We start from the raw sequence: 13091 nt of genomic DNA, 5'->3' as shown, positions 1-13091 counted from the left end.
GTGTGTATATATATATATCTCTTCACCATAGGCAACCATTTTGTCATACAGGATCTGTGGAAGTAAACATGGTCCTTAGACAAGTCAAATAAAACTTGGACTTGGAATTTATATGAAAGACTCCTGTGTATAATGTCTAATCTAAAGTTTTTGTTTTTCATCCTTCAGGTACTGACTAGCATAAAAGCTGACAAGGACCAGGCAGACGATGGCCTTTCTGCAGCTCTGCTAATACTGTACCTAGATTCAGCCAGAAATTTGCCTGTAAGTACGATCTGCACCCTAGGTATGGGTCTGTGTTTGTGGTATTCATTCTTATAAATGTTCTACCCTCAGCTTTAGGTAAAAATAAATCAGATTTTATCTGGAAAACATTGGATATAAGAATATTGCCTGTATTCATGTTGACCTATAGGATACTGTATATACATTACATCACATCCATCCATAGAGAATGCTGGACATGGTAGCTGAGCTTAGACACGACAATATTGTAAATCCTCCAATTTTGTAGTATACTGTCAAGACATTGAGGTTGTCTCTCTGTAGGACTCGCCTTATATGTGTTTTCTACTAGAAGTATTAGTCATAGAATAAAAGAATACCTCTATGATACATTGTTTGATAGATGGTGGTCAAATGCATTTGATTTTCAGGAATAGTGGACATGCCATTGTCACAATAGGTAATAACAAGAAAACTTGTCACCAGATTTTACTCCATTAAACTACCATCCTCCTCGGGTAGGATCTGAAATTTCCTTTGTAGAATTCCCTCTTTTATTTGAATTCTTTTTCATTTACCACTCCCCTCCAAAGTCACCGACTCTCTGATTATGTTTCATTTTCGTTGCTACATCACTTTTCTGTTATTCGTCAATATTCCATTAATCATCACATTTCTTTCCCTGCCTCAGTTAATTATTAACCATTCGATACCATTCACAGCTTTTCCACATCCGAAATTTGTCTTCTTTGTCCCAGTTGTGTTTCCTTTTGTTGTTGTTTTTTGCCCTGTTTACTCATATGCTTATTGTATCATTATTATTATTATGTTTTGCTTCGCTTTGGTCATTCTTGGCTTCCTTGCTTCATCTTCCATCTTCCAAGAGTATCTACGAGGGGAATGTAGGGTGTGGCTTCTTAAAAGAGAGGAAGGCTTCGGGACTGATCTTTTGTGAGAACACCTCCTCCCTATATAGAACATTATTTGTGAGTTTCCTGGTGGCGGCTGCGGAGTGCTGCAATAGACATGCATGTGTGTCTGCATTGCATGTTTTTCAGCATGTCCTCAATACAATTAATGGTGAATAGAAATGAGATCTAAGTAACCATCCATATGTATGTTCTATGTTCTACGTTGGATTTAAGAACTTCTAGTTTCGGATCTGTCCTAAGGAAATGATGAAGGCTTTACACGTAGCGTTCTTGTCCGTTTTCAAATGTCCGTTACTTTGTCAAACAAGGGCAAAAGCAAGGAGTTCTGCTGAGAGATGTAAAATGAGTGTTTATAGGGATTGCTAATTCCGTGAAAAAAGGATTTTCAGGAATTTAAAGTGTAAGTAAACGATTAGCGGAATTGGATAAATCAAGACTATAGATGATAATGTTCCTTTTGTCCTTCTTTTTCCGTTGCCTTTTTTCCTGTTTTTGTGTGTAACAATCAGCTGATAGACTCAACTCTGTATAGACATTCCCTGGATAGTCTTTTATGTCTTTAGTGAGATGGATTATCAAGAGAAATAGTCACTAGGCATGGAAAAGGTTAATCTTTGGCCTCCTGTTCTCATCTGGTACAGACTTGATACCACTTTCCCAGAAGTAGAGCCATAAAAAGTTTAAAGACCCCTATAAAAATTCAAGCAAATCCTTCAAAGGGTTTATTGTTATTCCCTATCCAAAGAATAGGGGGTAACAGTCTTGATTGGTGTTTGGGACCCCCACGATCATAATAATAATTATAATAATAATAATTCCTTTATTTGTATAGCGCACACAGATTACACATTGCTGCACCGAGCTTGCCAAATCGGTCCCTGTCCCCAATGGGGCCCACAATCTAATCAGCCTACTAGTATGTTTTGGAGTGTGGGAGAAAATCGGAGGACCCGGAGGAAACCCACGCAAACACGGAGAGAACATACAAACTCTTTGCAGATGTTGACCCTGGGACATGAACCCAGCGCTGAAAGGCTGTAATGCTAAGATCATGAGAATGAGTTTCCTCTTCTCAGTAATTGAACAAAGGGATAGGTTGAGCATGTGTCCAGCCACTCCATTCAATACTGCTGGAGTGATTAGAAATGGCTGGGCACATCGCTTGGCAATATCCGTTGATCCCTTAATATTGAATGGAGCGGCAGGAGGCATACTCGACCTGTCACTTCCTTTAATTCCTAAGAACAGAGGCCTCTCTCTCGATGGGTGGGGTCCCCAGAAGGTGCTATAGAAAACAATTAAACTTGGGACAACAACTTTAAAGATTCCCAGCAAAAGTTCAAGCAAAATTGTCCAAACCTTTTTTTAATCTTTTTTTTATAATGAGGCCTCTCGAGTCCCTTGGAAGATTAGGTCAGGGTTAAAATAGGATCAACAAAATAGAATCTTAACGCTGCCGTCAGAGGTTTACGGCAGAGCCTTCCTTCACTCGCCCCGTTCAGAATATATGCATGCTTGGCTCAACCGAGCATGCATGTACATGGAGGAGTTGAGGGGGGAGTAGCTGTTATCCCTAGGAGTTTTCATCTCGCTACAATTGAAGGACATTGTGACCAATGTTCACATTGAGCTGCCGATCTTATTGTAAGAAGTTGAGTCTTGTACAGTGGAAATGTTCCTGCTTTTTACCTTGCAAAAATTTGGTTGTAAAATTTTAACCATTTTTGTGTTGCACCTTACAGTCACCAGAACAGAGATAAGATTGTGTCTTTAGTTTGCTGTTGCTCCCTTCTGAACATCGCTCTCCCATTGTCTGTCTCATGTGTCGAGTAAACATGTAACTTCTATAATTCAGCCTGTTTTTTGTATTGTTCCCGTGTCGTCCTGTGGTTAACCTGCTCGAGCATCCTCCATAGCTTGGTTTATTAACCCTGCGTGTGTTCATTTTTCCCCCTGTTATAAGAGTAATCCATTAGAGCTTAACCGGGATGGCATGAAGAAGTCTGCTGTTGACAAAGCTAAAAAGGTAAAACAATCCGGTTAAACCTTTTCGGGACCTTAAAGGATAACTCAAACAAACGTGTGTTCTAAGAGAATAATACATGTATAAAGCAGAATTTTTCCCATAAGGTAACAGGCAGGTGGGCATGAGTATGCCATATTATGAGCTCTTACCCTGCCACAGTGGTAAAGGTGGCCATACACAATACATTTTGGTGGGACCGACCAATCAATTAATTGGGGGTTCCTATTTTCCGTCAACATTAAATATTATGAAAAGGTATGGTGGGCCATGTTATATCTCAACACGCCCAAGCTTGATCTTACAGAAGATATTGAGAATATTTGGGCATACCCTCATTAAGTGGATCCAACCAAGCAAGTGCTTGGCCGACGGCTATAGGTGTATGGTCTTCTTTAGTATTGGACAGACGGAATGGTCAATGGCTGCCCCCAGCATGAACAATGTCATCAGTTCCTTGGGAATTGATAGATTAGACATTGACTCATCATATAGATGGCCTATCGATGCTACGTTATTAACCTGCTAAGAGCTTGGCCCAAATAACAACCAAGTTAAGGGGGGGCATTGCCTTCCTTTATACATACCATTACATATACGAAACACCTAATGTTTACCCTATGCATGGACATTACTCATCATAAAGATACTTTGCATACATGAGGGCGTATATTTTCAGTGTCTGTAGTCTATGGCCAGCTGAGAGGGGGGCTGCAGGGAGCTTGAGCTCCCTGCAGCTTCCTTAGTTATTGTCTGGGTAATGCCAGTATATTGGATAACTAAACACAAGAAAATTACTTAAAATTTGGTTAAATTACGGGGTTGTAAAATACACTTTATAAGCTACAGTATATATCCAGTTGTTTTTTTATATTGGTTGTAATAACAGGGCACATATAATAATTTGCACTATAGGCAGTGGGAAAAAAAATTAGTCTGGAGCTACAATTCTAAAATGTACAGTTCCAACTTGCATATAAATTCAACTTAAGAACAAACCTAAGGAACCCGGGGACTACTGTACTTGCTAACACTACACAGTGCACAAGTGTGAGAAGCTAAAGGTAAACTTGCCAGACACTTAAAGGGGAAATCCTCCAAAACAATGACATGCCAAAATATAGCACTGGTGATCTTCGTCAGATTTCAGGAAGTATAAAGAGCTTGCAGAGGACTGGTCAGTTCGCAGACATGTCTTTGAGTTGTCTTGTACAGGCGGTCTGCTACTTAAGAACACCTGACTTACAGACGACCCCTAGTTACAAACGGACCTCTGGATGCTAGCAATTTAGTGTACTTTAGGGTACATTCAGAGCTGTGTGTTATAACGTGTCATGCACCTGTATGACATCACATGACCACATACAGGTTTCTATCCAGTGGAAGTAAACAATGAACAATGAAGCTCATGTTGAAAGACAGCAAGCACAGATCTAGAAAACTGTGAGGAATTAATACAGAAAGTAGATTGAAAAATTATAAAACATTTCATTACACAAACCATATCCAATATTTGCTGGAAGTAGACATCCCCTTTAATTTTTGGATTATACATCAGAACTTCATTGAGAAGGGATTTCCCCTTTAAAAATCTTTCTCACCGTATTTCTAACACCATCACTCAATATAACAGTACATAATGGTCGGTATGGCCTCTGTCACAGAAATGACTCTAAATGAAGAGTTTTACACCATATTGTACAGTAATACAAATATTATAGCCCTTGTATAGACGCCATTCATGGGCAGTTGTGGTAGTGGCTGGCGGTCTCACCAATGTCTAGTTGACAGGTGTACTTTACCATAGATGACCGTAACCCACGACCAAGAGGTCCCAGCAGGACGGAACAGCGTAAGCGAGAACTGGAGCTTCCTGACAAACGCATTTTACTTCCCTCCTCCCATTTACGCTATTTCTTTTAGTGAAATGTACAATTGTGCAGCTTGGAAGCTTTGTACATTTACAATCCTGCATACATTCTCCACTGTGTCAATGCTAACCTGCATGGGCTTGCTGTATTTTATTTTTAATTTTTTTTCTTCCGGATTTTTATTTATTCACTTTATTGCATTTACATCTGTGTTTCTTTGACCATCCTGATTTGGAATGAAAGAAATTTATTTTAGCAGATGTAATGCCAAATTTTTCTTTAACTTTCTAATGTGTAATTACTGTTATTGTTTGCCAAGCCGTGTAACATTTTGCGTTTTTCCGTTTCCCGTTCCAGTCAGGAAAGAAAATGGGCAGCACCCCTAATCCTTATGTGCTGTTCTCACTGGGGCATAATGTACAGGAAAGTAAGGTAAGAGTGGAAGATCTGATAATGCTTGTTGACATAAGTGAGGTGCACTACCTATAAAACATCACAGGGGCACTAGATCTGTTACCTAGATGTTTAACCCTTGAATAGACATAGGGGCGCATTTACTAAAAGTGTAGAAAACTGCACTAAATGCAGTTTGCCCGTGAATAAAGCTCGGTCTGACCGATTCAGCAAGAAAGTGCACCAGAAATCATGAATCTGGCGCTTCCCCGCACTGGTCCAAAGTTTTTTTTGTGGTGCACCTTTAACATAGGGTGTGCGACAGACTTTGCATGTTAAATCCGACGCGCGGTCCGATTGAGCACCAGAACGTCCCTAATTTGTGTCCCATGGTGCCTAGTGAAGCTGCGCCACAAAACGGTCGCATGCGACACATTTGTGGTGCAGACACTTCTTAAATACCTATGCACGCAGTTTACACTAGTAAGAACGTGCAAAGTCCGACAGAAAACCGGTGCAAAGCTCTTAGTAAATGTGCTCCATAGACAACATCTATAGCCCGTTACCCACCAGCGCGTTTGTTCCAAAAAACTCACTTCGTGCACTTGTGGGATTTAAAGCACTGAATAAAAAATTGCTGTACTGAGCTTGGTACTTGATCCAGTAAATCCCACAAGTGCACAGAGCAGGTTTGTCGGAAATGGGCAAATACCAAGGAACAAACTGGTTTTCCGAAGCTTTGGTATCAAGTATCCATGCCAACATTTTTGGCTGTTATTTTTACCACCGCTTATCTACTCCTACCTAGAGCATGGATAGGAAACTCTCATAGAAAGAGTTCCAAAATTGTAAACATATCCACAATCGGAAAAATTAAAAAAAACTGATTTGAAGAAAGTGACATGCTTTTACTTGCTAGGCTAAAAGAAAAATACACACATCTTACACTTTTTCATAGGTGAAACACAAGACCATTGAGCCGGTGTGGGAACAGGCCTTCACTTTCTTTGTCCACAATCCTAAAAGACAAACCCTTGAAGTGGAGGTAAGTCATCTGGCACAATGCTTTCCTTATGGCCGTCCGTATTGTAGGGCTTTGTTGTTGCAGGCTCATTGATCTGCTATTTGTTGTGTCGTCTTGCCAGCAGGAGGTAACATAAGTGTGGGCCGTGCGTACATCTTTACTCGTGCCTTTTTGCATGTGCCATCTGTCTGGGATTGCTCATTTGTGGTCTGATAATGTATTCTTTGCAGATGGTGCAGTATAAGTAAAGTTATATATCCTGAGTGAAGCCTACTGTCCAATGAGGCCATTTTTTTTTCCCAAAAAAATTTAAGGTTTCATTGTATCCATAAATATGCTAGAAGTATAAATAACATAAGTTTGTTGGATCCATGATATGAAGGTTGTGATAAGGCCCCATTCATACACAACCGTCGCTCAGCCATCGATGAAGAGGGTAGGGGTGAAAAATGCTCACTCACCCTCCCTTCTCCACTCTTGTGCTACGCCCGGCAGGCACAAAGCTGTGTAAATGAGGCCTAATATTGTGAACAGAGCCTGACGGTGCCTAATAGGGACCCTACTGATTATCTTTCTACTGAGCTGTGTCCACTCTTGCAGGTTAAGGATGAATATCACCAAAGTTCCATGGGGAACCTGACGATTCCATTGAGTAAGCTCCTGGCGAGTGATGACCTCACCATGAACCAGAGGTTTCAACTCAATAACTCTGGTCCTAACAGCGTCATAAACATGAAGATTGCACTAAGGGTATGGAGTATCTTTGTCTACTGTGTACTTCTGTTATTCTCACTGGAGTATAGGCAGTTTATTGTTACTTATCGTTGGGTCCAAGGGCTTATGCACGGCCTGACAACAAGAACAGGCATCCCGTTCTCACTTATTGTTAGAGCAGTAGTCTGAGCTTGCGTCCTGTCGGTCCAAATTGGCAACTCAGTGATAGGGTATCTCCCATTCACTGTCCGTGAGAGTGACGGACAACTGAAGGGCTGTGCTAAATATAGTGGGTTAAATATAGGTTGTTTGGTTTTTTTGGGTTTTTTTTTTTATAACTACTGGGGTTTCCATCCCTTACGACCCCTTTATGGATAGGCTATCAATTTTGCTTTTGTAAATTATAGTTTGGCAGAGTTCTGACTGTAAATTATTTTTTCTTAGATCCTGTATGTTGATAGACCAGTGCGTTCTCCTGATGAACAGCACACGTCACAAGTCAAGAGACCATCAATATTCAAGGGGAAAGCAAATCCAGCAATGCCAACTACACCGACGGCTGTAACAGAAGCGCAGAAGCCTCCGCCAACACCCAAAGCAGATGCTAATAAAAAGATTGAGAATGGGGAGAAAGAGAGTCCCCAAAATGCTAGTCCTCAGAGACCAACCGAGCTACACAAAAGCTCCTCCAGCCTCTCAGGTTCCAGTTTCACATATTCCCCATCACACCTGCCCATGAAAGAACCCACACCCAGCATCGCCTCCGACATATCTCTACCCGTTGCCACACAGGAACTCCGCCAGCGATTGCGGCAACTTCAGAAGTAAGTCTGGTTTCCATTATTTATTACAATGTGGCCTGCTTCCACTGGAGGTACGCCACTTAGGGTGCGGTCACAAGTAGGGCAGAGCTACGGCATGGGCCTCCGCCTGATCACTTTATGCATTTTTATGGTAATGCTTGCTATTGGTACGCAGAACCGGGGTCTTGCATAAAAACAATGCAAGACACCGGGTTCCGGTTAACGCTCTCATACATTTGTATAGAAACGAAGGCGCGATTGGGCCAAGGCCCATTCCCGTACATAACGCTACTTGTGACCGCACTCTTACTGTCTGCAAGCAAATTAGGTCCTAAGTAGGTGCTAAATTAGGTCCGCCTCAGTCGCACATGAAACTGGATTATCCATTGCACATACATAATCATGTTTTTATGTCTGCATTAATTAATCAGTTCATACAGAAATGTACGTGTTTGTTCCTATTATGTGCACATTAAAGGGTCAGTCCAGGAAAACTCAAGACTTAGACCCTATTATAAATGTTACACTAACTTCTATGAATGAAATATAACTTTCTTTTTACAGTGGAACATCCCTGGGACAATCGCCTCTAGGACAGATCCAGTTAACTCTTCGACACAGCTCTCACCGAAATAAGTTGATGGTTGTCGTACATTCCTGCAGGTTAGAAGTTCAGATTTTGTCTAAAAGAGAATGTGTTCCTCAACACATAAAATGAAGGGAAAACAAATGGTACCTACAGCTGCGTCATCTGCAACAGGGGCCCAAAAATTCAGGGGCCCACTGCTGACAGAGTATACTGCTTTTCTCTCACCACCTCAAACTTCATAGGGGAGAGTTATCGGGGCTTGTGTGTAAGAAAGATGTATGAAAGAAAGGGCACATTGGAGAGCTACAGAAAGAAAACTGAGAGGCTGCGATACATTAAAGGACACCTGTCATCAGGTCTGTGTCACTAGTCCTGTCACCTCTACCTGTTGGAGCAGCTCACAAGGATCCATCCCAGCCTTTATCTAGTTATTTCATCCATTAATCATTATAAAATCATCATTTCTTTATTATGTAAATGAGGCTGGTCACATGGTCAGAGACAGTGATGTCACTCCTGTTCCCCCTCCCCTCTCCTCCCCCTGCTCATGTCTGTGTGTAATGTATAGTAAAGCATTGCTGGTGTGTGTGCTGCATCTGCTGACATGCTGCATCCTCCTAATACACAGAGACACAGACATCAGCTACACAAGTACCTGACATGTTCTGCTACAACATGGCTGCATCCTGGAGCTGTTGTATCTCTCCTATACACACACAGGCTGCAGGAGGCGCCAGCACCAGGAAGCACATCATTATACAGCCTCACATCATTACACAGGCTGTCAGTCATGCACTGGGGCGTGGCTGTACCTCCCACTTATGAATAAGCTGGACAGCTTGAATATGCTAATGCTTCATTGGACATTTCACAGGTCATTTGCATACAGCTTTAGGACCTCATTGCTTAGGATTACAGGCATGTAGAGGGACAATGAAGGGATAGAGGCAATGCTCTCTAATGGCAGTTTATTAAAATATATTTAGTTTAGGGGGGTTATTTTGCATGACGGGTTCTCTTTAAAGGTAAAAGAAGCTTTTATCAGCCATATGGAACACATAGTAAAGAACACATAGTTTCTGAAATATATAGTTTTAGATTCATAAAATCCCTTTAAATTGCTAACCATCTCTGTATCCATATTAGTTAGCTTGTGGCCTTCTTTTTTTCTTCCTCCAGAAACCTTATCGCATTCTCTGAAGAAGGGTCTGATCCATATGTAAGAATGTATTTATTACCCGACAAACGGAGATCAGGAAGAAGAAAAACCCACGTGTATAAGAAGACGTTGAATCCTGTGTTTGATCAAACGTATGGCTTTTTTTTAGCTTTTCGATCATGTTGATCTCTATTAACTAACAGTCATTTTTAATGCATCTTTAAAAATTTCAATTATACAACTTATATATCATAATTTTCCATTTGCGTTGTGTTTGAGTTTACTGTTAAATTAAGCTGTTACCACTGTCAAACAGTCTATATGTTAAGAGTTTACCTATGTTATTCAAGATAAGATATCAGTAGCCGCTACCCCAGCCACTGCTACTACATAGTGTACATAGCCAGACATGTATGTACACTGAGTAGTGGCTATGCTGTGGTATTGCAACTTCATTTTTCACATATATGACATACCATCTTGTCATCATAGCTCATTGTCCTTACCCAAAGTTTTCATGTTTTATTCGCAGGTTCGAGTTTAACGTGTCACTGCCTGAACTCCCGAGGAGAACACTAGATGTTGCTGTAAAGAATAGTGGGGGATTCTTATCTAGAGACAAAGGTCTGCTTGGAAAGGTGAGTTCTCCAGTCTACTCAGCTCTTATGTGCTTGAAAATAATTACCTTTTTCCCATTGCACCGAGTGATTCAGAGCTGACAATTGTCACACACTGACAAACAATGGACTTCACTTTCTCAGTTTTTCCTGTATGAATCTACATGTATCCCGACAGGGATTTTATTAGGGGAATGCAGCTGTCCAAACCTGACATACCTGCCCCTAGGTTTGTAAAAAGGGAGTCTTTAGTCCTAGGCTACAATAATCAGCTGTAAGAGTTATCACTGGTGTCTGTAATGAAGCTTTAGTGTTAATCCTGGTTCTTCTGACAATCCAACATTTTTAAGATCCAATTGTCACAGAGACCAAAAAAGTTCTGTCTGGGATTACAATGATAAAATATATAGTTCCGACTTACATACAAATTCAACTTAAGAACAAACCTACAGACCCTATCATGTATGTAACCCGGGGACTGCCTGTATAAGGACACTGCAGTGGATATGTCACATTGACTGAACATGACTCCTGGTAACTGTTACTGGCCTCAGCGTTATATACTGAGGCCAGTGTTGGATTGCAGATGTCACATGGCATTGGCGGGACATCCCCACTATATGCAGGGACCTGCGATGACTGAAGGCTGAGTTGTTTTAACGTTTTCCAAAATTCTTCATCCCAGTTAACTCCTTTAAAGAGAACCTGTCTGCAAAAATCTACTTAATAAACCACCACCAGCAGGATTGTGCCATCCAGTTTTGTTCCTTTATGACCCAGTTTGGTATCAAAGTCCAGAAAGTACTTAGAAGTGAGATTGGTTGTATAAAGTCATGGAGGCAGAGAGTTTAGCACTGAAGTCAAGCTCTCCTAATCAAAGAACACTCCCTCCACAGCTATTGACGCCCTGGATTATTGGCTCAATTTCTGCCAACAGTTTCTCTTTAAGGAATCTATAAATGTAAAATGTTGTGATATTTTATATGCACAGACATCGCACTATGCGGTTGTACATTATTCTCTTGTTTCAATTTTTCAGTTATTACTCGATCTAAATTCAGAAGAAATTACCAAAGGTTGGACACAATGGTAAGAAGGAATTGTTATCATCTTACAATGCTCATCATTAATTTGTCTATAAATAAATATTTATCTTTTGGGATTTATTATGTGTTAAGTATTTTGTGTTTCCCTGCCCCCCTCATTCCTACCTCCCCCTTCCCCATCTGTCCCCCCCCCCCCCCAGAACAGGATATAACTATTTTCTAGGGACGTTAATCTGCCAGCCTATACCGTATGATTGTGTGCCTTCAAACCGAATGAGGACTCTACTACTGATAAGAGAGGACTAAAGCTGTTAACTGGAACTAAATAAATCCCGATGACCTACTGAACCCCTTCTCCCCCTTTTCCTTTTCTTTCCTTTCCCCTCTTTCTTATGGGTCCTAGACCCAACGTTTGTATTGATGACCCTATGTTGGGGTTTTGTTCTTTTGTTTCATAAAATTGAAAATTTAATAAATAGTTTAAAATATATATATAATTTTTTTTTTTAATAAATTAACTCTGCAAAACAAATAACTAAAGTTCTGTGTCCATTCTGCTGAAATACTTGACTCACCAAGACATGTGAATAAGCCCTGACAAGCAGTGGCAATTGCACAGCTACTCCATACAATCGAAACCAGAAGTTTACACTATAAAAAAAACATATGATGATTTTCTCACTATCTTACATGAAATCAGAATCAGAAAACATTAGGACTACCAAAATATATTTGACATATGCCAGAATAACGAGAGGGAGAGAGTTTTACTTTATTACTTTCTGCAAAGTTTACGTACACTAAGATTACTATGCCTATAAATAGTTTGGGACACCGCATATGATGATAATATTTCTTTGAAAGCTTTCATTGGCAACATCTGAGTTAATTAGAGAGATGTATTTTGTGGATGTATTTTAAGGCATACCTGAAATACATTGTTTCTGTGTGTAACATTGTGGGAAGGTTTAAAGAAATCAGATAAGATATCTGTAAGAGATTTGTGGACTTGCACAAGTCTGATTCATCCTTTGGTGTAACTGTACTTTATGAGCACACCCTAAGGATATCGGACGATTTGTTCTGAGAGAATTGTCTGCAACCGAATAGATGGGTGGTGGCATTCTCTGTGGCTGAGTTTCTGTGCCTGTAAGTGTTTGTTGTCCAGAGCTAAGAGGGTTTAGTCCTGCATCGGGGTAGCACTTTAGCTGCTGGGTTGTTCCACCAATAGCCACAGAAGCTGCAGTCCTGTACCTAATCAAAAAAGGATCACATTTAGGCTGCATGCTCATGCAATATACAGTGAGGACGTGTGCTAGCCATTGGCTAGCATACATTTGCCAATTTACTTCTTCTATGGCAGTGGTGGCGAACCTATGGCACGGGTGCACTCAGAGCCCTCTCTGTGGGCACCCAGGCCATCACCTAGCACAAAGGTCACCATTCAGGACTCCTCCTCCTGTAGTAACAGGCAGCCCAGAACGTGCCATGTTCAGCACTATTTTAAAGTGACTTGAAGAGTAAGGGAGGAGCAAGGAGGAGTGGACAGAGCTGGATTATCATTGAAGCCCCTTCTGAGGGCCTGTGATTCATCCTGTGAAGGGGACCTTAGAGGGAAGCTACAATAATAATCCAAATTTCTCCATCTTACTACTGTATTGTTGTCTTCAGGACGCCAATACGTTTAAATCTGTG

At 40.8% G+C, this 13091-nt stretch overlaps 1 protein-coding gene across 4 annotated transcripts in view; it reads left to right on the top strand.

Annotated features, from left to right (window-relative positions):
- The window catches only part of ESYT2 (extended synaptotagmin 2), a 90897-nt gene that overhangs the window by 72159 nt on the left and 5647 nt on the right, over positions 1-13091 (top strand). Inside the window, exons 13-23 of one of the 4 annotated variants that reach the window (XM_072153969.1) lie at positions 169-264; positions 3121-3183; positions 4988-5032; positions 5409-5483; positions 6403-6489; positions 7069-7218; positions 7627-8006; positions 8550-8648; positions 9754-9885; positions 10266-10371; positions 11390-11439. In XM_072153969.1, coding sequence (XP_072010070.1) covers positions 169-264; positions 3121-3183; positions 4988-5032; positions 5409-5483; positions 6403-6489; positions 7069-7218; positions 7627-8006; positions 8550-8648; positions 9754-9885; positions 10266-10371; positions 11390-11439 — 1283 coding nt within the window. Of the gene's footprint in view, positions 1-168; positions 265-1109; positions 1212-3120; positions 3184-4987; positions 5033-5408; positions 5484-6402; positions 6490-7068; positions 7219-7626; positions 8007-8549; positions 8649-9753; positions 9886-10265; positions 10372-11389; positions 11440-13091 lie in introns of all 4 variants that reach the window. The other 3 variants (XM_072153970.1, XM_072153971.1, XM_072153972.1) reach the window with 3 other exon arrangements.

Source organism: Engystomops pustulosus, chromosome 5 (assembly GCF_040894005.1).
Source record: "Engystomops pustulosus chromosome 5, aEngPut4.maternal, whole genome shotgun sequence".
Lineage (NCBI taxonomy): Eukaryota > Metazoa > Chordata > Amphibia > Anura > Leptodactylidae > Engystomops > Engystomops pustulosus.
This window is presented reverse-complemented; position numbering and strand designations above follow the sequence as displayed.